The 27929-nt window shown below is 36.7% G+C and overlaps 1 protein-coding gene across 1 annotated transcript; it reads right to left on the bottom strand.

Moving 5' to 3' along the window:
* Nucleotides 1-3978: 3978 nt before the first annotated feature.
* On the bottom strand, nt 3979-26706 carry dusp10 (dual specificity phosphatase 10). The gene is made up of 4 exons (XM_067418257.1): nt 26499-26706; nt 23175-23940; nt 6925-7293; nt 3979-5708 (listed from the first exon to the last, which is right to left on the bottom strand). The coding sequence occupies exons 2-4, from the start codon at nt 23887-23889 to the stop codon at nt 5443-5445; spliced, it is 1350 nt and encodes a 449-aa protein (XP_067274358.1). The 5' UTR covers nt 23890-23940; nt 26499-26706; the 3' UTR covers nt 3979-5442.
* Nucleotides 26707-27929: the final 1223 nt, after the last annotated feature.

Here is a 27929-nt window from a genome sequence, read left to right as displayed (position 1 = left end):
TTTCACTGATTGTTATGATCTCTTGTGACTATTGTAAGTCAAGTCAATTGATAACTTGTCAAATTTTACATGATAATATATGCAGTAGTGGTCAAAAGTGACGTCTGGAGAGGATATGTGTTTTTAGTGTTCGATTAAACCATCAAAATATGAGATGAAAAAAAAAAAAAAAAATATATATATATATATACTCTAAAAAATGCTTGGTTGTTTTAACCCAATGTTGGGTCAAATATGGACTAACCCAGCAATTGGGTTGTTGTAACCCAGTGATTGGGTTGTTTTAATCCTGCGGTTGGGTTAAAAATTAGCTTAAGACAACCCATCTTTGACCCAACATTGGGTTGCTTTTTACCCAGAATCTTTTAGAGTGTGTGTATATATATATATGTATGTTGTAATATATATGTATATTAGTGCTGTCAAATAAATTAATCACATCAAAAATAAAAGTTTACATAATATATGTGTGTGTGTACTGTGTATAATTATTATGTATATATAAATACACACATGCATGTATATACTTAAGAAAAGATTATCATATTTATATATAAAATATTTATATTTATATATAATATAAATTATCTAAATATATTTATATACAGAATATACATGCAAATATTTCTCATGATTTCTCACGATTACTCAATTTGACAGCACTAATATATATATATATATATATATATATATATATATATATATATATATATATATATATATATATATATATATATATATATATATATATATATATATATATATAGATACACATGTATATGTGTGTGTAACAAATATAAGGATAACATTTCACTGAAAATGTTCAAGGTAAAATTGAGTACCAATTCTAGTTCTAAAAGCAGTAATTTTTCAAAATGTTCAGGAGGTTTGTGTAAAGCTGAAAAATGTGAGTGTATTATTATTTATAAAAGCCTGTGATTTTGACGGCGTGAAGGTGCAGGTGAAGAATAATAAACTGTTCTCTTGTACACTTTGCATTTTGACAAGCCCAGAGTTTTGTTATTTCACAGCGTTTCAGATGAGAAATAAAAACATACTTTCCAACACATAACCATGATCAAACACAACCTTCTCTAGCACATTTAAACACCTTAGGCTACAGAGAGTTTAAAGCCATTTCCGTGTCACACACACACAAAAAGTCACAAAAACATGAGTTAAGGCACCGATAGAGGCACGATTCTTACTGACGGCTGACGTGTGTGTGTGTGTGTGTGTGTGTGTGTGTGTGTGTGTGTGTGTGTGTGTGTGTGTGTGTGTGTGTGTGTGTGTGTGCAAACATCAAGCTTTCTGATTTGAAACCTTTCGGCCAGTTCGAGAGTTGAACACAGTGAATCACCGAAGCAGAAAAACATACAAACACATCCAAGCATAATATATGTCCGAGACTGTTCTCAAACACACACTTACAGAAGCAGAAGTACGAATATGAATGTGCAACGGTGATGTAAAAAAAACAAATAGGAATATTAAAATCATTTACTCACTCAAGCAACTGGTTTAATCTATATCTGAATGATGATGATATAATAGTAATATACTTTAGCTCTTTAGCGCCTGTAGTAATCATGCTTTATTTTGAAAGGACATTCAAATTAGGTTTGTTCTGATTGTCAGCGATAATAAAGATAAAGACGTACAGTCAAACCAAAAATGATTCAGACACCAGACAGTGTGTGCAGGATACTACCATTCATTTCTGTAAGTGAGGAGGGCAAAATAAAGTAAAATGTGACGTATTACACCCAATGATTCTTCATACAGTGAGGCTACCAGTAAAATTTATACCAAAATGATTCAGACACTTTGACCTGAGCATGTTTTGCTGAAGTTTGTTTTCTTTAAACGGGTGTCTAATGCGATTTCATGCATTCTGACTTAAGCCCCGTTCGCACGGGACTAGTAGGCCTATTATCTAGGGACCTCTGGGATCTTAATCCCGTGCGAATCGGCCATGTCTGTAATTTGTAAAGTGAAAATTCCCCCGCAAATTGCCTACCATAGGCTATTTCGCCGCACACCGAGGTCCTGTGATAATATTAGTCCCGTGCGAATCGACATCTCTGTGATTTGGCCAGGATTAGGCAGATCGTATATTATTTTTGCAAGCTTTTTCTCTTCCTGTGGCTGTGAGCATTTCTATCTTTATGTTTCACGAAGAATAAAGTCTGCATTCATAATGCGCACCGTTATGAATTCCCGTGCAGCCGTGCCCGCACAGATTATAGCCTACTTTCACTTTAATGTGTGTCAATTTGGGAGTAAACTGATTGAATGGTGTGTTTAATATTAACACCAATACTGTTCTTAATGAAGAACAGAACAGAACAGTACATTACACTGACAAGCTTGTTTAAATAGGCGCTTTTACGCATTTAGCTTTGAAACTGAATCTTCCGCCGTATATTGTCAGTTTCTCACTGGTGATAAATTAAATCTGACTCCTGCCGCTGGTCTGAGATCAGTTCATGGCGTCTGTTCGCTAACTGAACGAACTTATGTTTATTTATTAGGCTACTGTAAAATAATCAAAACGATATCGATGCCTGTTTATGATTTCATTCAGCTATATAACGAAGTCTTGACATCATATCCGGGAGAAGTCGAGTAAAATCACAGGCTTGCTTATCCCGTGCGAATGCGCTACGCAAAACTCGGGAGTCGTTTCTAAATCACAGAGGTCCCTAGATAATACTAATCCCGTGCGAATAGGGCTTTATTCACACTGTTAAAGGGATACTCCACCTCTTTTTCATATTAAACTAGGGCTGCACGTTTTCAAGTTTTTCATTAACCGTTAACCGAGGCCCTTAGCGGTTAATACTCGGTTAACCATAGTGTGCGTCAGGGTTATTTTTAGTTTATTAATTTGACGACCGCCATCTCCGTAGTGAACGCGCCTATATAGAGAAATGCACATCATGGATTACACAATCAGAGAGTAGCCTATTTCTTTTCGTTTTAAATTGTTAAAAGACATTTCAAGTTTCTTAAGATATATATTCATGTCTGTGAGGCGTACGCTGAGTTTCGTTAAATTAGGATGAGATGCGCTCCAGTTCACGAGCAATGCGAGTGGCCGCGAGGGCGCCTGCACGATTAGGGCATGTAGTAAAATATGCAGCCGAGAACGATTCCCACAGCGTTTGACTCGCGCGGCTGAGCCTCTCCCGGCAGAGAGTTCAAGCATCTGTGGACTCGTCCCTTCAGCTCTGGCCATCTTGCTTTCAGTCCGCGATCAGCTTTTTTGTTTTCTTCATTACAGTTAAAGTAACGTCTGCTTTTCTCTAGTCATTCACAAGTTTCTCACTTCAAACTTTCTTTCTTCTGATCCGTTATGCACAGCGCGCGCGGCTCCCGCTCTGCTTCTGCCCTAATGCGACTTATAGTCCAGTGCGACGTGTGTTATTTTCCTCTTCATGACGCATTTTTTGACTGATGCGACTCATACTCCGGAGCGACTTATAGCCTGAAAAATGCGGTAAGCACTTCATTGCAATACTTGCATTTTGCCCCGTCACTCTCAATTTTAAAGTGCTCCCACGCTTTCTTTGCCCGCTTCATTGCCCGCTTAGAAAGCTGGTCAAGACTTCTTCTTGTGGATATTACAAATGTCTGGGAGCGCTTTGGCGGTCTCTAGGGGTGCAAACATATATTACAACTAAATTCAAGGCACGTCATTGACGCCACTTAACCGAGCAAAATGTTTCACTCGGTTACGCAATTTTTAACGATTAATCGGTCAATCGGTTAACCATGGACACCCCTATATTAAACTATGCTATTCCCTTAACTAAGACGAGTTGATACACAACTCTCTCTTCTCAGTGTGTGCTCTTAATCTCTCTGACGCGCGGTGATGATCTGATAGCATTTAGCTTAGCCCACTAAGCCCAGTTCATTCACTATGGAACCAAACAGAGAAGAAGCCACCAAACACCTCCACGGTTTCCCTATTTAAATACAGGATATAGTTGACCGATCAAGTATGGTGACAAAATAAAATGTGGCGCTTTTCTAAGCGGGTTAAAAAGGAGAACTATAATGTATGGCGGATTAGCACTTCTGAGAGTACTTCGACTCGGCGCAGTAAAAAGTCCCCGTTGAAAAATTCTCCCTCAGATGTGTTCCCAAACAGGAGCATCTGCCTCTGGAAGTTTATTGAGACGCAAAAAAATATATTATATACTAAAATGATTGGGTGTCTTAGTGATTTTTTAGCTGTAGTTTATCAGGAGGTTCTCTTCAACTCACTGGATGGAAACGGTGCTTTATTCGCAAATGTTTTATGTGATATTGCAATTTTGCGCATATGTTACATTCGCAACTTTGGATGGAAACGTAGCTTAGGATGCGATGACGTGTTGTGTGTGGGTGTGTGTATGTGCTCACATGACTCTTTAGCCCCATGACCCGGAGCCCTGCTTTTTTCGGAAAGAGTCGGTACAGTGTATCTGTCTTTTTTATAAATCTAATAAAACTAAAGACTGACATACACACCCTGACAAAGGCATGTAAAGCCGCAACGCGTAGGTGTATCTGTCACCAATTTTTAAACGTTTGAGCGATGAATAAATAAAGGCTTTTTAACTTTTTCAACAGACCCATCGAGTGCCTTGGACTACTTTTGCTTCAAAACTAAAGACTCTTCAGAGATATGAAGGAAGCAACACTACTCTATAGATACTCAAAATTAACATGAGATTGGCTGAAATTGTGTGTGTTACCCCCGTTTAATTGCTAATGTGACCTCTGACACCACAGACTGAACAAAATGAAGCATTGCTTTGTCATTGGTCGACCTAAACTGGTATTATCTAATTGTGCACTTATATTGAACAGCTGATTGGTTGATTGTAATCCATCACATATCAAAGTTATCTGACATTATCAAGAGGAATCTGTTCTGACAGTTTAACTCTCGTCATGTTTTATTACCAACTCTAGCGAATAAACTGTGATAATGTGAGAAATGTTGAAGGTGTCTGAATAAATTTGGCTTTGACTGTGACTGTTCACACAAACACAGATAAAGCTTGTGACTATTTTAAATGTGATAAAGCAGTGCCTCCCGTCATCTGAACTGAACTGAGACATGACAAAAACACAAAAGTAGCATGTCTAACCAGGACGTCGTTATATACACATGATCACGCACCGGCTGCTTCGCACACACAGATTATTGCACAGTGGTCGCTCTCCTGTAGAAAAATAGAGTAAGAAGAATGATAAACCTCACGAGCCTTCACAACGGCTTTAGCCAGCACCAGCGGCCAGGAGCCATCGGATGACCGCAGCACAGTGTTTGGCTGAACACTGACAGGACGGGACAGCAAGGTTTGTTTTCCTCATGCAACTCTAAATCCTCGTCCAAAAGGGTTAGAAAGCCTTAAAATGGCAACGAGAGAGCATATTCCACCCCTATACGACGGTCTCGACGCCGGTGAGTTTGGGCGTGAGTATGCGCGGAGTGACGCCGTTGTTCAGGTCCTCTTCGAACTCTAAAAGCTGACCCATGAAGTTGAGGTTGGGCGATATAATGGGCCGTCGGGACTTGACAAACTTGTAGGCATCTGTCATGGTCATCCAGGTGTGTTTCATCAGGTATGCGATGACTATGGTGGCGGATCGAGACACGCCGGCCTGGCAGTGAATGAGGAGCCCTCGACCGGCCCGGTGCGCCTCTTCTGTGGACAGAAAACAAAACCACTTCAGACGCAGAATGAGCCGAGGTCAAATCATGATCAGTGTTGCCACAGTTACTTTGAAAAAGTAATCTGATTACTGATTACTTCTATAAAAAGTAACTTAGTTACTTTACAGATTATCAAGATTGTCCTGATTTTATGCTTACAGAAATAGACAATAAATAGACAAGGATTTATTTCAATTACTAAACCATTTGTCAGGTCCCTAATGTCTCACTTTTAAGTACCAATATAAATCTCTCTCTCTCTCTCTCTCTCTCTCTCTCTCTCTATATATATATATATATATATATATATATATATATATAATTGTGATTAATCGTATCCAAAATAAAAGTTTGTGTTTACATAATATATGTATATGTACTGTATTTAATTATGTATATATAAATACACACGCATGTATGTACATATTTAAGAAATATTTGCATATATATTTTGTATTATTATTTGATCTTATATATGAATATATATTTATTATAAAAATATTTTTTTCTTAAATATATACATGGATGTGTGTGTATTTATGTATACATAAGTATACATAGTACACACACATATGTAAACACAAAATTTAATTTTGAATGCGATTGATCACAATACATTTTTCCCCAGCACTTATATATATTTCTTTGAGAAACAAGGGAAAAATTGACATTTTTATTATAATTGATTTAATTATTATAGTTTCATTATTAATCATATATAGAGTGTAAAATATATATATAAACAATTCAGGCCAAAAGTTTGGACACGTTACTATTTGTAATGTTTTTGAAAGAAGTTTCTTCTGCTCATCAAGCCTGCATTTATTTGATAAAAATACAGTTGTTTTTTTATATTGTGATATATTATTATTACAATTTAAAATATTTGGTTTTCAATTGATTATACTTTAAATTATCATATAGTTCTGCTGCTTAATATATTTGATGAATAAAAGGTTTAAAAAAAACTGCATGTATATACACACACAAAAACACACATACATTGTTTATATATATATATATATATATATATATATATATATATATATATATATATATATATATATATATATATATATATATTAGACTTATTAGTCTTGATTTAGTTTCAGTAAAATGTAATTCCTCTTTTTCCTCTTGATTTTGGGTCTGAACTGTGAGCCGAACACATTGTTGACAGTATATATGTCAGTAATCTGCTGTCATACCGATGAACTCGAAGGCCTCCTCGAAGTACTGCCGCAGGTTCTGTTTGTTGCTGTCGGTGGCGGGTAAGCGCTTGTAGCTGAAGCGGCCGAGCTCGTAGTGGAAGAGCGGCAGGTGTGTGGTGACGTTCAGGATGAACCCGATGTCCATCCGCTGCATCTGCTCCAGGTCTTGAGCGTCTCTCTCGTTGCCCAGGTACAGGAAGGGGAGGATGGGCGTCAGCTCTGCGTTCTCTATGTCAGGTGTGGAGGGCAGGGAATGAGGTAGCGCCCCCGACAGGCCCACGGCGGTACTGCAGTCCTGTGCTTCCTGCAGGTGAAGCGAGTGTTCGCACAGATCATCGTGGTTCTGCCGGAATCCAGAAAGGCCTCCTGTAGGAGACCAATGCAAACACATCCATTAGTTAAAGGTGCTCTATGTTGTATTTTTGCAGTAAAATATCCAAAAACCACTAGGCTGGTGTTATATATTTTGTTCAGTTGAGCACCTACAATATCCCAAATGTTTTCAACTATTTGTAAATTGTGAGAAAATTGCTATTTTAACCAATGACCGGGACGTGTCAGCATAGCGTTTGAGGAAGTCGCCTGTCAATCGCGTCATATCTGCGCTACCCTCGGTTTTATTCTGCAGAAGCGCTTTTCTCTTAGCAGTGTGAACATGTCACAGCAGCGCCGAGCGAACGCACAGAGTAACGTCATAACATAATTTTAAACACACTTAAATGTATCTAATATGATAAACAGAGCTGCTTTACCTTATACTCATGACCGTAAACGTGGTAATAGTGCGGGCGCCCGGCGACTGTGTCCCGTCTAGTGTTGTCAAAAATACCGATATTTCGATATGTATCGATACTGGAATATCTGAAACGATACGATTCTCAGTTTTTACAGTATCGATACCAGCTGCGCTCTCCTCTCCGACCGAAAGGGAGTTGACACACACCAGCATATTCTCACTCAACCCGGTTAACCTCTGAGCACGGCGAACACGCGTTCTGCTGGACTTTTTCCTCATTACAGTGTGTAAGTGTTAGTGTGTGATCGGTCTGAATTTCGTGCGGGATTGCACATAAATTAATTCTACTAATCCCCGCAGATTTCGTGCTCAAATCTGAAGCGCACACACACAGCCTACCGTAATAAAGCCGCCTCTGACATGATACAAGTGCAAACATTTGCTTCTTTTCCAGCTTATTATTGGTCAAATACACTCAAAGAATTATCAGTGCACATCTGGAAGAGTATTAACGTAACCACAGTCGCAAACCGTTCAGGAAGAACGAGTAACAGGAACAGTGAACAGTCCGTTAGTCTTAAAGGGACCGCAGGGACTCTTGACTGATCAACTTGTGTAACTTTAATAGTTTCATCTGTACGCTATTGAATTTTTCACAAAGAACATTATCCAATGTTGTTTTAAATGTAATTACTATGCGTTTTTTTTATTCAGTTTCTTATCTGAATGTTAGACCTACCTGAAAAAAATAAAGCAGTCTATTTAATTTGTATCTTCTATTCTATTGCATTTATTTGTGCTATTGTTTGTAATCTGTTTATTTGTTCTTATTTTATTACTGTTTACTCGTCTTTTTTAATTCAATTTACCATTCGAAATCAAGCTTTCTTGTGCTGTGTGTAAGCTATTGCAACACAATTACCCCATTGTAAAAAATACATTGAGATAGCAAAAATTTGTGAGATAATTTTAATAGTAATTGATCAATAATTGTTCAAATCAAAATGATGCCCAACCCTAAGGAACATGCTGGCCACATGATTTTTTAGTTAAAAAAAATAACAATGAATAATAACAAGTTCTGTTGTCATATTAAGCATCTTATCTTTTTTTTTTTTTTTACTGTGGTATCGATTTAGTATCAATATATCGATATTTTAGTCTGGTATCGTATCGAAGTCATCATTTTGGTATCGTGACAACACTAGTCCCGTCCCGTCATAATAAAAGTCCCGGTACTCGCGAGCCGAGTGTTTGTTTAACAATCACTCCAGCAGCCGTGCTCAGCTCCTCAACACTCGGTCCTGCTCTGCTTTACTACAGTAACATTAATAACCAATCGCTCCAGCGGCCGTGCTCCGCTCCTCAACACTCGGTCCTGCTCTGCTTCTCTACAGTAACGTTAATAACCAATCGCTCCAGCAGCCGTGCTCATCTCCTCAACACTCGGTCCTGCTCTGCTTCACTACAGTAACGTTAATAACCGCATCCATGAACGTGATTTCTGCCCGTGTCCGATTTTCCACCGGCTGTGAGGTGAAGACCACATGTCCTAAGATACTGCGCTCACACTTGGCGTCAACAAACTACGCCTTTGTTTTGAATAGGCGCCGTCTAGTGGATGGAAAGTTGCATTGTGCACCTTTATAGGATGTGTTTGTAAGATTGTGGCCAAAACTGGTACTGCAGGTGTGTCCCCCTCCCCCTCCCCTTGACTCGAGGTTGCCAGATTGGCTGCAGGATCAGCAGGAGCGTTTGTAGATCTGCAGCTCTGGTAACTAGACCAGATCTGGCAACCCGGATGCTGAGACACTACTGACTTTGTGACTGGTCGATAGCTGGAGGCGGAAGTTCAGGCCAAAACACAACATAACATCATCAACGTCAGGGGTCTGTTCTTCGTACCTCGTTTAATACATCCGAGATGATTTGACAGATCCCAGATCTTCTAATTGTGATTACTGATCTCTGTCTAATTTGGTTCTTCAAACGAATTAGCGGATTGGATTAAAATATCTGGATTAAATTATTTTAGGGTGCGTTCACACTTGTCATGTTTGGTTCGATTAAAACGAACTCCGGTGCGATTGCTCGGTTAGTGCGGTTCATTTGAACATATGTGAACGCTGCCATCCGAACCCTGGAGCGCACCAAACAAGCGGACCGAGAGCGCTAAAAAGATGGGTCTCGGTCCGCTTCCAAACTAACTCTGGTGCGGTTCGACTGATATATGAACGCAACACGGACCAATAACACGAAAACGGACCAAAAACAGGATGTAATGTCACAAGATCCGACACATAGTCAGCTGATTTAACGACGTGGAAAGATCGGTGTATCCAAAATGAGTAACTTTAACGTTAGAGGGCAAACGTGGAGGTAAAGAGCCTCATCAATATTTGGTCCGACGAGCATGTTTCGAAAATGCTAGAAAAAACGCTCAAAAAGCAAACCTGGTTCTTCTCATCAGGACCTGTGCTGCCCATTAGTCGGTACAGACGACAGAACGGCCGTCTCTTTTCTGCACAACGGAGGAAATCCTGGAGCTGTTTTAAATGTTTTGAACATTTTATGAACTCTTCATGAGTTCTCAGCTGGTAAAAATAATGCCATATGTAGACGGATAAAATGACGGCGTTTAATCCGCACACAGCGTTGTTTTGAATGTTCGGTAAGCAGCTCCTACGTCATATAAGCCGACCAATCGGGTTGTGAGCGTCTCCCTGAGCCTTTGGTTCGATAACTTTAGGTTCGCTGTTAAAAATGCCAGTGTGAACGCTAAGCGGATCAGGACTGTGTTTTGTTTTTGTTTTTTGGTCCGGACCAAACGAACCAAACGAACCGAACCACAAGTGTGAACGCACCCTGAGATTACTGCGCGTTCCTGCGTTCACTTTAGAGAGCAGACGCATCGATACTCGAAACCACGATCAGAAAAGCAGCGATTGGCTGGCGGCAAGACAACATAATGACATCATATAATTAAAAAAGCCACCTAGCAAAAAAACGTGACAAATAAAAAACAAACAAAAAAAACACGATTTCTGGACCTTTATAAGGAAACAGCCAACCGACCAAACCAACATAATTGGTTATAATAGATTAATAATAGATTTATAATAGAAAGTTATAATAGATAAATGATACATTTACAAATGATAAATGAAAATGATTTTTTTTTACATGATTCCCAATTATTTATATTCGCGATTTTATAGTATTTAACCATTTACATTTTTATTTCAATGTTGTAATTAGCAATTCATAAAAAATTATAATCAATTGATGATGAATCATCTTTGATTCTGAATGTATATACACATTAATATAATGTCTAGTGACATATCAGGGCCATTTTATGATTCATTGAAATACATTTCTTACATACAGTTCCTTTAAAAACACAAAAAAAATACATAATACACGACGATACCAAAAGAGAGCAACTATAAATAATACAAACAAGACCCTCTAATTTGCTAATAATATTATATAAAGGGGTGGTTCAGTGTTTTTTTTTTTTAGGGTTGGTTGTGTTTATGGGGCGCAGTATAACATGTCTTAATATTTTTTAGTTTTTTTTTTTTAAAAATGCCGTATTTTTCTTTATATTTGAAGAAGCTCGTTGTAGTCCAAACTGCCCGTTTTTGTAGTCAATAAAAAACTGCCGTAACTTTAAAAGAAAATATCTCCGTTTGCATTGAACTTTCAGCGCTGTAACTTTGCAGATACTGTTTTATGCTCAAGTAGCGACATTACACACTAACTAAAGTTAAACAAGTCAAATCGCATGCAACCGCCCCTTTAAATGGACATTTCTGTCCTTCATGTATGTTTTATGTACAGTTGTAGCTGTTTATAAAGTCTATGCAGTTGTGTGCTCATTTTTCTCATCATACGAGACGTGTCCTGTTTTTGAGGTCAGGTGACAAACACACTAAAGAAATTTGCATGAAATTTGCATTTCCGGTTAAGTATATTCCAGATCGCGTGACAGATCTGTCTTATTTGCATGCTGGATGATTAATAGTATCTCCTGAGAACAGTCAGTGCTTATCACATACTATATAAGGACATAAACATTTGATATTTCATTTAATTTTGTATATAATAATGATGTATTTTATAACAATCTAGTTTAATGTATAATACTTTATAATACATTAATTATAGTATATACAAATATTAATTATAATAATACTATATACTATACAACATTATCATTATTTTAGTTATAATATATTATATAAAGTATATAGTATAACATCTCTATTTCCATTTTATATTATAATCTCTATAGTGTAGGCATTTAGCAGACACTTTTATCCAGAGTATTAATTAAAAAATTATTAATTCTAATTAATATTATATGATAAAATATAAAATAAAACATTATTTATTATTAATAGACATTTCAGATAATAATTTGTGTATAATAATTATCTTTTATAACAAACTAATTCAATATCCATTTACATTTTATACTTCACAATTAATTTAAAAATATGAATTATAATATTACTACACATGATAGATATATCATACTATATAATTATAATTATGCAACATAAAATACAACATATTATTTTTATTAGACATTTCAGATAATACTTTGTATATTATAAATATGTCTAATAACAATCTAATTTAATCACTATTGCCATTTTAATACTATACATCATTATAATCCAACATTATATATCATTATAATTGAGTATAATATAATTAATATAATACAATACAATATAATTGAGTATAATAGAATTAATATTAATATAATAAATACAATACAATATAATATGATATATCTGTATTTACATTTTATAATATTGATCTATCATTTACATTTAAGCATTTAACAGACACTTTTATCTAAGGCGATAATTAATAAAATATTAATATTATAATTAATATAATATATAATATTATAATTATATATATTATAATTAATATTATATTAATATTATATTAAATAATAATATTATATATATATATATATATATATATATATTTATAACAATATCAAATGAAACATTATATATTATTATAATACGTATTATAAATTATAATTAGTTAATAAAATATTAATATTATAATTAATATAATATATAATATTATAATTATATATATTATAATTAATATTATATTAATATTATATTAAATAATAATATTATATATATATATATATATATATATATATATATATATATATATATATATATATATATATATATATATATATATATATATATATATATATATATATATATATTTATAACAATATCAAATGCAACATTATATATTATTATAATACGTATTATAAATTATAATTAGTTTAATTATCTCTTATTTTTTCTATTATATTTTCTATTATATGATATATAATCTCCATTTTCCAAGTTAGGTGATGAGCTTTCATACTTAATGTACAAAAGGGTCTAGTAAACCTCTGAGCAAACAACGGCTGAAACAGATGACAAAGAACCAACATCAGCAAACAAGCAAACACTCTTCTGATAAATGTTTAACCCTTCCGTCACACTGGACATCTGCTTAACGTTCGCCAGACGGATGGTGTGAAGCTATAGTCGTTCAGTTACAGTTAGTCAAATCAAACCTGTCTAACCTGCCTCTCATTCAAAACTGCTCAAGTCGCTCTGCAAAAAACGGACCTCATCATCATCATCATCATCATCATCATCATCATCATCATCATCATCATCATCATCTTCTTCATCATCCTCGTCCTCCTCATCATCTTCATCATCCTCGTCCTCCTCATCATCATCTTAATCATCATCCTCATCATCATCATCATCCGCATCATCATCATCCTCGTCCTCCTCATCATCATCTTAATCATCATCCTCATCATCATCATCATCCGCATCATCATCATCCTCGTCCTCCTCATCATCATCTTAATCATCATCCTCATCATCATCATCCGCATCATCATCATCCGCATCATCATCATCCTCGTCCTCATCATCATCATCTTCATCCTCCAGTAGGAGAGAGGGCGGAGTATCTGAACTGTACTGAGACTGAAGGGGGTTCCTGCGGTGACACAATCACTCATTAACCGCACGCAGGAAAGTCCCTTCAACGGTTGTTCATTTATAGACACCCACTGATATTGTTTCTTAAAGAGCCACAGTGTCAATATCTCCCTTCCAAGTTTCTCTGAGAAGCACTAAGACCATCGCTCAAATCTTTCAAAACTTAAACTAAGTTCATTTAAGAAATTCCCCATGCATTCATATCATACTTAAAGCTAACAAAATCAATAAAACTTGTCTGCTTATACAATAGAAAGGCAGTTTATTTTTAATAATACGGCTGTTTTCTTCCCTTTTGCTAAATAGGTAAGAAAACATCAACATCCTTAATGCACTGCACTGTTAAATAAATAAAAATGTTGAGCAAACTTTAAAAGTAAGGAAACTTATCGCATTCAACTTTAACTCAACTAAGCTACTCCAGTTCAAATAAACTAAAATCAATCGATAAACTGAAAGAAACGGCCGTTCTGTCAGTTTTGCCTGATGCAAAGAAAGCTGTTGCCATAGTGATCCATTTTTACCATAATGCAATAACATTTTCAGTAGTAAACCTCCCCTTACAATAACTGCTCTGTTAAAGGTGCCCTAGAATGAAAAATTGAATTAACCTTGCCATAGTGAAATAATAAGAGTTCAGTTCATGGACATCACATACTGTGAGTCTCAGACAGCACTGCCTCCTCCTTCTAATGTAAATCTCGTGAATCAAAAACACCACGGAAAAAAAAGTCCTTCTCATCATAAACCCAACCGTGACACCAGCGTTGGGGATCATTTATATGTGAGCCCCCAACATTTGCATCTGTCCAAACATGTTTATTGTCAAGCAGAAATGACGAAGCCGAATCATTGAGACTCCAGATAAACAAGACACTTGAGGATAGCAAAACCGCCAACTCTCATGACACACGTCATGTTCAGGCTGTGCAGGGGACGGGAGGACTTTTTATATGTCAACAGTCATGGTTGAGGTTTATTATAATCCGATACCACAACAATTTAATTCAAAATCGTTCGTTTGTTCGGCCCATTTCAAGCAAGCTTCGCTCAGCGCCTTAAACTGAAGAAAGGGGCAACTGTATTCCTGCAAGAAGTAATTTATCCACTTATTGACTAACGTTAGCTGTTTAAACAATTTCTGATTAAATTGAAAGTTTCTTAGAGAGACAGCATTGTCTAGATGACGCCAGATGCTAGTACAGTAACTATAGGAAACACCAAGTACCATACCAAACTAAATAGTGTGTCTAATGACAAAGGTTATTATTTTAGATTACAAAATAGAACCGTAGATACATTGCTTACAGATCGTTCACTCGATCCGAGCCAGTCATTTGACAAGGCTATTCATTTTGTAAAAATATAAGTTACATATTTATATTTTTGAGAACTGAAGTATGGTGTTTCCTATGATGTTTTTGCATGCTTGTATTTCAGATTAGGCTACATCACAGTCACTGCGTAACGTTAGCCTACATTGTGACTAACGTTATATAAACATCCAATATCGTTGACGAAAAAAAGACAAGTCTAAAATGTAGACTGAATGACGCTTTCAGCAGAACATCTCAAATGGAGATTGATCAAATGCAGCTTACTTGTTTATTGGTGTTTTCAGATCATCCGTGCGCGTGAGAGAGAGCTCGCGTGCATATGGTTGCCAGATTGGACATGTTTAGGTGAAACACCGGATAGTATACGGGTTTCTTTTCACAGAAAAGCTCTGTTTGGGGGATTTAAATGACTGAAATCTGGCAACCGCAAGCACGCAAGCTCTTTCTCGCGCGCGGATGATCTCAAAACACCAAATAAACAAGTAAGCTGTATTTTATCAATCTCCATTTGAGATGTTCTGCTTAAAGCGTCATTCAGTCGGTCTGTGTTCTATCAGGACTCACGAGCCGCTTCGCTGAACAACCAAACTGCTGTGAGCTGCTGAAACAAGCCAATCAGAGCAGAGCTCAACATTAATATTCATGAGCCTTCCAAATAAGGCAAAAACAGAGCATGGACCTGTAAAACTGTATCTGGACAATGTTTGCCCTTAAATAAGCCACATACCCTTTATGTAGATATCAGAGAACAATTTAACATATTGTTTCAAATCATTCTAGGGCACCTTTAATAACTTCCAGTCGATCTGACTGTATGTGGACGGGGATACTATCGACATTGTAGAAATAAAAAGCGGGTTGAAAATCACTTTACATGTTACACTTAAAGGGGATCTATTATGCTTTAATATTATATCATGATGCAATAAAAGTCTCAGTTGTCCCCAGAATGTTTCTGGGAAGTTTCAGCTCAAAATACCCCACAGATCATTTATAATAGCATGTTGTTTTGTGCATGTATCTTTAAATGCAAATGAGCTGCTGCCCATCCCCTTTTCCAGAAGAAGGCGGAGCCTGTACAGCTCGTGCCTCTGATACTCTGACAAAAACTAAAACATCTGTTTGGTTTCGATTATCATCTCTAATTGCGCTCACGGTCATGTGACATTGCAGTTCTTCATCATCATGAAAGTTTATTATCTGCATGTGTAAGGGAGGCCAGCTAGTAGTCGCAGCCTTTAGCCTTTTTAAACTTCTGATATATGGTTTTCTGAGCACACACCGAAACATGAGCACACAAAGCTGTGTGTCAGACTAAGTATCCCGTGAGTATTAAACTAAGTTCTCTTTCACGTCTTATTTCGCTTAAACTGACAAACACACACAAGGCTATGTCAAAAACACACAGAGTTCACAAAAACACAGTCAGTTATGTCTGTGAGCGTAAACAGCAAGGAAAGAAATCACGTGTATATTAGATCTGTGTGTTAAAGTGACAGTGGCGTAATATACAGTATATGCTGTTAATATGAATCAAACAACAAAAAAGCAGAAAATTACTCACTGCTCTCGACTGAATAACTTTAGTTGCTTTAACAAGAATACATTTCTTACTTGAATGCTCTGGCGAGGAGATAAACATGGGTGACTGAGTACAGCTCACGGAGGGGCGGGGCTAAGCGAATAGGGCGGAGTCTATCAGCAGTCATGGGCGGGGCTTATTCTGAGACACTGCTTATGAATTATGGGGGAAATAAAAACGGGGTGGATGGATTTTTACCACAATAGTTCTATACACACAGCAGACACATAAACATGTTCAAAAACAATGAATTTCGCATAATTTGTCCCCTTTAAGATGATTTGTTCAAATGATAAAAACCTCATTAATAGAGATGATTTGTGCATGAAGCCACAGCACGCACCACTAAAAACACACTGCCAAATTTCTGCATGGATACGGCTCTGCATTACACAGGCAACATTTGGTTGCTCAGATGTTCTGAAAGTCTGTCATTCACAAACTGGCAAACGGCACATGATGCACCGAACAATCACAAACAGCAAAGTCACATTACATTTTCTCCATTTTTAAACCCTCCTGAAAGTTCAAGACCTCGTATGCAAATTGCTAAGATCGTCTTGATTGATTGAGGAGTTATTAAACACGTGGCCTTTTCCGCGGAGCTGCATGAGATTTGGGACAGTATTGACTGGTCCAGAAGCGAGGGAGTCTGCAGTCTGCGCTCCATTCTCTCAGACAAACAGCTTTTATCTTGAAGCATTCTGCAAGAGCCGTGATATGGCCGATAGCATGCACAGCGAATGAGAATGAAAGAGCAGAGTCCGATTAGCATCGCGTTTAACCTTCCCAGAGAGAGCAATCCCAGAATGCAATGCAAGTACTTCACAAATTATTTTTAAACATTTTTTGTAATATAACCCCAATTCCCAATTTATAATAGTCTCCATAACTATTTAATTATAATATTACTAATTGCAGTATTACTATATTATACAAAATACAACATTATAATGTGAAGATGACATATATATATATATATTTTATTTATATATATATATATAATTATTAGGCATCATAAATTATGAGTAGAATTACATCTTATAAAACATCTTATAAAATATATAGTGTCCTTAATTAATTAATTACAATATAACTATATAACTATATAACTATATATATATATATATATATATATATATATATATATATATATATATATGTATATATATATATATATATATATATATATATATATATATATTCAAATTAGGTATTATAATTGAATCTTTATATCTTGTAATTTTATAATATATATAATCTCCATAATTAATTATAACATTGTTAATTATGTTAATATATAATATTTAAAAAAATACAACATGTATATGAATACTGTGTCAATAGTTTAGCAACATGCTAACACAAAAACTCAAAACTGACATCAATGGTAGTAAGCTAACTAATGCAATACTCAAAAGCATAAAAATAGGGCTACAAATACACTGAGATTTACATTTTCTAATTGAACGACAGCAAATATTGCTACACTATATTGCCAAAAAAAGTTGGGGTGTTTGTCTTTATGCACATGAACTTTAATGACATCCCATTCTTAAGGTTTAATATGGATTTGGCCCACCCTTTGGCCTGGCTCTCAGTCTCCGCTCTAATTCATCCCAAAGCTGTTCTATTGAGCTCAGGACTCTGTGCAGGCCAGTCAAGTTCCTCCACACCAAACTCCTCATCCATGTCTTTATGGACCGACGCTTTGTGCACTGGAGCGCAGTCATGGGACAGGAAGGGACCGTCCCCAAACTGTTCCCACAAAGTTGGGAGCATGAAATTGTCCAAAATGTCTTGCTGAAGCATTAAGAGTTCCTTTCACTGGAACTAAGAGGCCAAGTCCAACCCCTGAAAAACAACCCCACCCCATACCCCCCCCCCCTCCACCAAACTTTACACTTGGCACAATGCAGTCAGGCAAGTCGTGTTCTCCTGGCGACCGCCAAACCCAGACTCGTCCATGGGATTGTCAGACTGAAGCGTGATTGGTCGCTCAGAGAACACGTCTCACTGCTCTAGAGTCCAGTGGCGGCTGCTTTACTCCACTGCCTCCCACGCTTTGCATTGCTCTTGGTGATGTAAGGCTTGGATGAGCTGCTCGGGCATGGAAACCCATTCCATGAAGCTCTCTACACTGTTCTTGAGCTCATCTGAAGCCACAGAAGTTTGGAGGTCTGTAGCTGTTGACTCTGCAGAAAGTTGGCAACTAATTCTCACTGTGACCCGCAGCATGCGCTGACCCCGCTCTGTGATTTTACGTGGCCTTTCACTTCGTGGCTGAGTTGCTGTTGTTCCCAATGGCTTCCACTTTGTTATAATCCCACTAACAGTTGAGCGTGGAAATGTCAGGAATGGACTTATTGCACAGGTGTCAGCCTATCACGGCCCCACGCTTGAGTTCACTGAGCTCCTGAGAGCGACCCATTCTTTCACTAATGTGTGTAGAAGCGTCTGCAGGCCTAGAGCTTGATTTATACACCTGTGGACATGAAGGGATTGAACACCTGAACTGTCAACTTTCCACGGACTCATCTACCATGTTGGATTTCATCACGGAGCTCATTGCATAGCATTCTGGGATTATTTTACAGTATATGCAACAACAGATATACAGGTATACAACTTGCCCAAAACAAGGTAACTTATAAAAGAGTGGAAAAGAACGCACAAATAATACTCTCTATGCAGCAGCACTAGGTTTTGCAAAAAAAGCTCCTCTTATTTAGTATTTGTTTCTTGTTTCCAGTCCAAATTTCTAAATATTCTTAATTCAAGATGCATTTACTAGATGAGTAAAATGACATAAGATATTGTTTCTTGTTTTCTGGGGAAATTTTTTAAAATTAAGTGAGTTTTTGCTTAAAACAGGCAAAATAATCTGCCAATGTGGTGAGAAAAATATTTCTGTTTGGGACGGAGACAAGAAACAAGATTTCAATCAGAAATAAGATTATTTTTCTCACCCCATTGGCTGATTATTTTGCCTGTTTTAAGCAAAAACTCACTTCATTTTGATTTGATTTTCAACAAAAGAAGGAAAAATATCTTATGTCGTTTTACTGATCTAGAAAATGCATCTTGATTTAAGAATTGTTCGATATTTAGATTAGAAACGAGACAAAATTACAAAATAAGAAGAGCATTTTTTGCAGTGTGGTTGTCGATGGGATGGCGCTCTGCCATCGTGCCTTGACTCACCACGCCAGCCAAACAAGGAAAAAGATGGCAACAGACTGAAGCGCTGCTAGAAAAGAGCTCAGTCTTCACCATCAGCTGCTGCCAAGGGACGCGGAGCTCAGGCATGCGGCGGCACATGGCCCTCGCAGCGAGAGGTCAGTCACGCTGGCAGCTGGACATACATACACGCAAATAGTCAACAACCTACAGCGTTGTCAATAGTAGATGAATGTAAGCGAGCTACTGGACTGTCTGCACTGCAAAAAATACTTTACTTACTTAGTATTTATGTCTGGTTCAGAAGTCCAAACATCTAAAATTTCTTAAAACAAGAAACATTTACTAGAGAAGCAAAAGTAATTGTCTTGTTTTGGGAAAAATAACTCAAAATTAGGAGAGTTTTTACTTAAAATAAGAAAAATAATGGGTTAAGCAAAATAATGTTGTTTTAAGATTATTGTGCTCACCTCATTGGTGGATTATTTATCTTATTTTAAGCAAAAACTCTCTTCATTTTGAGTTATTTTTCCCAAAACAAGACAATTACTTTTGCTTGTCCAGTAAATACTTCTTGTTTTAAGGATTTTTAGATATTTAGACTAGAAACAAGACAAAAATACTAAGTAAGAAAAGCATTTTTTTTGCAGTGTGGCTTGTTTGTTAATGCCGAATATATGGAGGATTTAGAGCAAACCATCATTACGTGACCCTAATAGACTCAACTATATAAATGTTAATTTGCTAAATTCTGCTCGCAGAGACTGTATTTATTTAATCAAAAATACAGTACAAATTGTGAAATATTATTAACATTTAAAATAACTGTTCTCTATGTGAATATATAGTAAAGTGTGATTTATTCCTGTGATCAAAGCTGAATTTATCATCATTACTCCAGTCTTCAGTGTCACATGATCCTTCACTAATCATTCTCATATGAGGATCTGATGATCAACACACATTTATGATTATTATCAGTGTTGAAAACAGACATATTTGTGTGGAGGCTGTTTTAACAGGATCCTTTGATGAACAGAAAGTTCAAAATAACAGCATTTATTAAACTTTTGGATTATTGCAAATGTTTTACTGTCACTTTTGATCAATTGAATGCATCCTCGCTGAATAAAAAAAAAGTATTAATATCTTTAAAACAAATCTTCCTGAAGTGTTTGAATGGTAGTGTGGGAGACATTCAGTACAACATGCAACATGAAAACCCAGGATTACACAAAAAATGTTTTATGTGAAAATCCCATATGATTATTCAAACGTGTCGGCCCAAAAAATTCCAAGCAGAGGCACGTTTGAGAGGCGCCATCGTGTTTATAAAAGCACAAGTACATATGAAAAGTAGATCATATGGCAGTGAAACAGAAAGTAGGCGTTGGGTAACGAGTCATTTCTAGAAATGAAGCTCTAGTTCTGCGAGACTCAAATGACGGTTTGTGAAATGAACAGGGCAGCAAAAAACAATTCATTCTTCTTAAGTGCTCTGTTTCTAACTCACCAGAAAAGTTGTTTTGGGGAATATTACAAAATGTGCAAAAATGCTCTATAGAAAAAACCTGATTAAAAAAACACTTTAAAGTTAGGATATCCTCCATTGAGTCTTCAATTTTCATCTTAAGAAAAAAAGATGTATGTTAAATATTTGAGATATTTGAGATCTTTTTCTCTTACACTCTCAAAAATAAAGGTTCTTGATATTGAAAATATGATAACACTTTCTATGAAGCCCATGCTTATAATGAATAATAACCCCAGTATACGAATTACTATTGTATAAAGACTCATTAAGACATATACTGCATTATAAATATTATATTTATTAGAATTACTTACAAGTCATGCAGTTTATTTTAGAATGTGCATGCTCATAATCCACATAAAGCACTGATTTATTTATTGATTTATTTGATTTATATCAAATATAAAATAGTGACACAGACACACTTGATTGCTGTACCAATTAATTATCAATTATGTCTTTAATGTCTTTAATGTCTCATGAATGGTCATTTTGATTAGTTAAAATCTATTAAAGCAATCACTTATCGCAGTTTGGAATTATAATTTTAAAATATTGCTGCCGTGTTTTGCTAGAATGTAACATTAAAAAAACATCCTTTCTTCTTGTGCTATTCCCCATTATTGTTCATACATTTACAGATAAACAACTTAAAATGTACAATGAGCATCTTCATGATTTCTTACTTTTAATTTTTTACTTTAAGACATCAATGATGCATTTAGAGGTTATAAACTGTATTATCACTCACAATAAGTATTTAAAAGAACACAACACGAATGACTCAAGACATTATAACTATAGAATAATCACATTATAGCAATGCAGCATCTTTATGAATATATTCATGGCACCATACACTGACTAATTAATACTCATAAATCAGTGTATAATGGATTATGAGCATGCACATTGAAAAAGCAAATGCATGACTTATAAGTGATTCTAAAATATAAATGTAACTATAACTGTTCTTATAATACAGTATAGGTTTATGAATATATTTAAAGAATAGTAATACTTATAAATAAGTCTAAATTAATTATAAGCATAGGCTTTATAAAAAGTGTTACCAAAAATAAACTGACCCACACCACCACACCTGACCCTAACTCTACCCTTAAACTGACCCACACCACCACACCTGACCCTAACTCTACCCTTAAACTGACCCACACCACCACACCTGACCCTAACTTTACCCTTAAACTGACCCACACCACCACACCTGACCCTAACTCTACCCTTAAACTGACCCACACCACCACACCTGACCCTAACTTTACCCTTAAACTGACCCACACCACCACACCTGACCCTAACTCTACCCTTAAACTGACCCACACCACCACACCTGACCCTAACTCTACCCGTATCCACCTCAATATCAGCAAATGTTTTTTGTAATACAATGTGAACACTGTAAGTACATTGTACTTATTGTTAAATGTAATTACATAGTACTTAAGGCCTTCTAATATAAAGTGGGGCCCTTTTTGTTGACATAAAAAACGAAAAAAGAACACTCTAAAAAATGCTGGGTTAAAAATGACCCAAGTTGGGTTGAAAATGGACAAACCCAGAAATCGGGTCGTTTGAACCCAGTGAATGGACCCATTCAAACAAACCAATTTCTGGGTTTGTCCAATTTCAACCCAACTTGGGTTGTTTTTAACCCAGCATATTTTAGAGTGAATGTTGGTAATCAAACAGTTAACGGCACCCATTGGCTTCCAACTCATGAGTGTGAGTAAAATAGGATTTTTGGATGAACTGTCCCTTTAAGAAGATTCTATTTCCCAAAAAGCAGGCTTACCTTTAAGAACGATGGGGTCCTTTCCTTCCCTCCGCAGCGACTCCAGAACCACATGCAGGGGCTGAGAGGGCGTCAAGCGGCCCGGGTCCACCGTGGTTTCGTCATACACCACCAGCTCTTTGGAAAAAATCCCTTTGAAGGAGTCCTTGCTCTGGCGGCAGGAGATGAGGTCCAGTACGGTGATCTTCCCCTGCTGGAGACGGCGCCGGCTGATCTTGTCCGAGCAATTAATGTGCATGGCGCCCCTAATGTGGCTCTTGTTAAACTCCATAAAGGGCCGGCAGTCGATTATAACGGGCACCGGCCCAACCGGGTGCCCCAAAGGGCAATGGGTCAGCTTTTTGGCCAGCTCATTAGGGTGGATGACCCGCATGCCGCCCCTGGTCAGGCCGGACGTGAGACTGGGCGCGCTCCCGTGGATGCCATAGCCGACTCCGGAGTTCAAATTTGGGCTGCTGGCGCTGACCTGGCCATCTTTATCATAGGTGGTCACTGTGCAACAGCTGGCACTGCTGCATCCACAAGTCAGCGAGCGCGTGGAGCCGCTGGACGAGGGCATATACGAAAGCTTGGTCGCCTGAATCTTCACCACAGTGGTGCTGCTTATCACGCTGGTTTCCAGATAGCTGGTGTCCAGGCGGAGTCGGAGTTCCTGAGGTCGTATTGGCCTTGGCAGCGCCACCACAATTCTGTCGTCTAGAGGAGACGGAGGCATGGAGAGACCACAGAGGGCTGGCACACCACGGAGAACTCAGACGATCGCAAGCTGAGGTGGACAAAGTAAACAACTTCATTACTTGAGTAAAAGTAAAAGTACTGCTGGTCAAATATTACTCTGTTACAAGAGAAAGTTGTAAAAAATGATTTATACTCAAGTAAAAGTACAGAAGTATTTGTTTTCAAAAGTACTTAAGTATCAAAAGTAAATTTAAAAAATTTATGTCGCCGCATTATTTTATTATTTTTGTATAAATGCACATTATGCTATCATGGTTTAAGCCAGTCAGAGACGCTCCATCTGACACACTAGCAGACGACTAACTTAAACTCATTTAAATACTTGTAGAAAAGTTACAAAGCTGCTGTCACTTTAAGGCTGAATGCACAGATCCAATACACTGATACACATCTGATATTCTCACACTGTTCACCTTCACTGAAGACAGAATCAACTTTGTTTATGTGAATACTCCACTAAATGAGCATTTGGACATCCGTCTTCTTCCGTCATTTTGCTCTAAACTATAAATCAGTGTTTAATAAATGCTGTGAAATCATTGAGCTTCACGAGACTCTACAAGAGTGATTCCTGAAAGGCTTTCTGCAAAAACCCAAACACCTTTTAAAGAAGAAAAAAATCATCCACTGACTTTCAAAGCTGCGACAGAAACGACTTTCCACTTCAAGGACCTTGATAGAAATGTAGTGGAGTAAAAAGGACGATATTTTGTCTTTCAAGTGTAGTGAAGTTAAAGTCATAAGTTTACAGAAAAAACAATACTCAAGTAAAGCACAGATACTCAAATGGGCTTAGTTACTGTCCAGCTCTGGCTGAGAAACACAACCGAGAATCAGATTCGACTTTCTAGCAAACTGCATCTAAGAAGGGACAGTCTATATTCGCTGATTTTAAAGGGATAGTTCATCCGTGATTTACTCACTACGCCCTCAAGCCAGGTGTGTTTGACTTTCTTCTTTCACGCAAATACAATTGGAGTTATGTTAAAAAAAAAGTCCTGACTCGTCTAAGCTTTATAATGGCAGGGATTGGGGGTTGAGATTTTGAAGCACAAAAAAGTGCATCTATCATCATAAAAGTGCATCCATCCATCCATCCATCCATCCATCCATCCATCCATCCATCCATCCATCCATCCATCATAAAAGTGCATCTATCATCATAAAAGTGCATCCATCCATCCATCCATCCATCCATCCATCATAAAAGTGCATCTATCATCATAAAAGTGCATCCATCCATCCATCCATCCATCCATCCATCCATCATAAAAGTGCATCTATCATCATAAAAGTGCATCCATCCATCCATCCATCATAAAAGTGCATCTATCATCATAAAAGTGCATCCATCCATCCATCCATCCATCCATCATAAAAGTGCATCTATCATCATTAAAGTGCATCCATCCATCATAAAAGTGCATTCATCCATCCATCCATTATAAAAGTCCATCTATCCATCATAAAAGTGCTCCACATGACTCCAGGGGGTTAATAAAGGCTATATAAAAAATATGGATATTTCTATTACACAAACACATTTGCTTCAGAAGGACTTTTTTAACCTCCTGGAGTCATGTGGAGCACTTTTATGATGGCTAGATGCACTTTTATGATGGATGGATGGATGGATGGATGGATGGATGGATGGATGGATGGATGGATGGATGGATGGATGGATGGATGGATGAATGGATGGATGAATTAACTTTTATGATGGATGGATGGATGGATGGACTTTTATGGTGGATAGATGCATTTTTATGATGGAGATTAACTTTTATGATGGATGGATGGATGGATGGATGGATGGATGGATGCACTTTTATGATGGATGGATGCACTTTTATGATGGATATATTAACTTTTATGGATGGATGGATAGATGGATGCAGTTTTTTGGTCTTCAAAATCTCAACCCCATTCGCTGCAATTATAAAGCTTGGATTAGCCAGGAGGACATTTTTAATATAACAATAATATAAGTTATAATATGATTATATTCGTCTGAAAGAAGAATATCATACACATGTGGATGGCTTGAGGGCGAGTATTTACATGGGCTAATTTTCATTTTCGGGTAAACTATACCTTTAATTGACCCCAAATCCTCATAAAGTGTCAGGAGAGACGTGAGGAAGTTTGGAGAACGACAGGTATCCGTATCGCTCCGGAATCTACAGCTCAAACGTGCCCGAGACTCTCGGCGTACGGGAACGAATTGCTGACCCCATTAAATTCAAAAGAGCACACAGCCCATTCCCAAACACAGCATGTGGACGTGCTGGGAATAAAATATGAAAAGGTTCTGCATCTATGGCTAGACATCATCACTATTTCATGCGGTGACAATGCATGCAATTTACAGATGATTTCCATCACAACTCCAGGCTCACACATGACTGATAACACGGAGCAATGCAGGGAAATGAAGTTTAAAAACTGCTGTTTTATTCGCATCTGTGGTAAATGTGAGGTCTCATATGATGAAAAGCATCATAAAGAAATATATTATGGGTGGGACTGTGTGTGCTTAGCCATTCTAACTCTTAATGGTTCGTTGAATATGAGCTTCACACTTACATGTCGCGCGTTTCTCAGCGGTGTGTTGTTCCTTCCGAGAGTTATCGATCAGTCTGAGCCGCTCAGCCGGTCCCTGTCCCGCAGACCCGCAACATTTTCCTCCCGTCCTGCTTTGCTCTCTTCGCACTGATGGAGCTGGAGTTTGTAGCGGGTCCGCACTAGTATCACTTCAGACTGACACGAGCCTGAGCCAATGGAGCTCCGCGCTCCCGCGAGTCAAGCTCTTATGGAGCGCAAAACCGGCCCAGAAATGGGAGGAGAGCGGAGCGGCGCGTGCGGAAGCGCAAGGTGATGTCACTGAGAGCCAATCAGAAGACAGCTCGGTGGAGCCGGTTTAAAGAGATGCAAGTGTGAATGGCAAAAAAAACAAAAAACATGTAAATGTTTAGGGTCCTTCCATATCAACACCTTAATAGAAAAAAATAAATAAATAGGCTAGTCATTAAAATAAAATATAAACAGAAAGAGAATTTACTGTAGGCTTTAATTTAGACACTGTGTAACAATTTGACACTGTGTTTAAAAAAATAATAAATGTATTTGTTAAATTATTTATTAATTTAATTTTGTTTAAATAAACAATAAATAAATAAAACATATATATTGTAGGGCCCTTTCTATGTCAACACTTAAAGGCAAACATTCAAATAGTCATTAAAATAAAATACAAACAGAAACAGAATTTACTGTATAATACCCAATCTTACAGAAATGGGACACGAGTGGGAATGTACTAAAATAATAATGATGTTTAGAAATAAAATAAAAATAAAACATAAATGTTGTAGAGTCCTTCCTACATTAACATCTATATGAAAGAATTAAAATAAATTAATCAGCCAATCAGAAGACAATTTGGTCAGACAATTAATGCACTTTAATAAAGATACGGTTTAAAACTTAGATAAAATAATAATAATAATAATAATAATAATAAATAAATACACATACATGCTGCAGCAAAAAAATTTATTTACTGAATAATTTAGCCAAATCTGGTCTTAAAGAGACGGGACACGGATGTTTTGTATAATATAATACAAAATATGTCAATGTTGTAGTGTTAACACTTTAAACCCAAACATTTGTCAGTAAATATAAAAAAAATTCAAACAGAAACAAAATATATACTAATAATTTTGTACATTTTTCATAACCTTAATATTTGAAACCGTCACTGCATTATAAAACACTTAGCAGATGATGTTAGTGCATCCAAACGTTATAATAATAATAATAATAATAATAATAATAATAATAATAAAATAATAATAATAATAAACTTTATTTTATATAGTGCCTTTAGTGCAACTTCTCAGAGCGCTTTACAAAAAAAGAACACAGTGTAAAAAAGATATAATAAAAAAAGATAAAAAAAACAAAATTCTAAACATTCTACCAACATAAACTAGATGACAAAAAATACAATAT

This window comes from Pseudorasbora parva, chromosome 15 (assembly GCF_024679245.1).
Source record: "Pseudorasbora parva isolate DD20220531a chromosome 15, ASM2467924v1, whole genome shotgun sequence".
NCBI lineage: Eukaryota > Metazoa > Chordata > Actinopteri > Cypriniformes > Gobionidae > Pseudorasbora > Pseudorasbora parva.
This window is presented reverse-complemented; position numbering and strand designations above follow the sequence as displayed.

Excerpts from the sequence above, each read along its gene's own strand:
- dusp10 (XM_067418257.1), bottom strand. The coding sequence starts at position 23,889 with ATGCCTCCGTCTCCTCTAGACGACAGAATTGTGGTGGCGCTGCCAAGG. Across the intron at positions 7,294-23,174 it reads GGACCCCATCGTTCTTAAAG|GAGGCCTTTCTGGATTCCGG; the intron begins GTAAGCCTGCTT and ends GGTCTCCTACAG. Across the intron at positions 5,709-6,924 it reads GGAGGCCTTCGAGTTCATCG|AAGAGGCGCACCGGGCCGGT; the intron begins GTATGACAGCAG and ends TTCTGTCCACAG.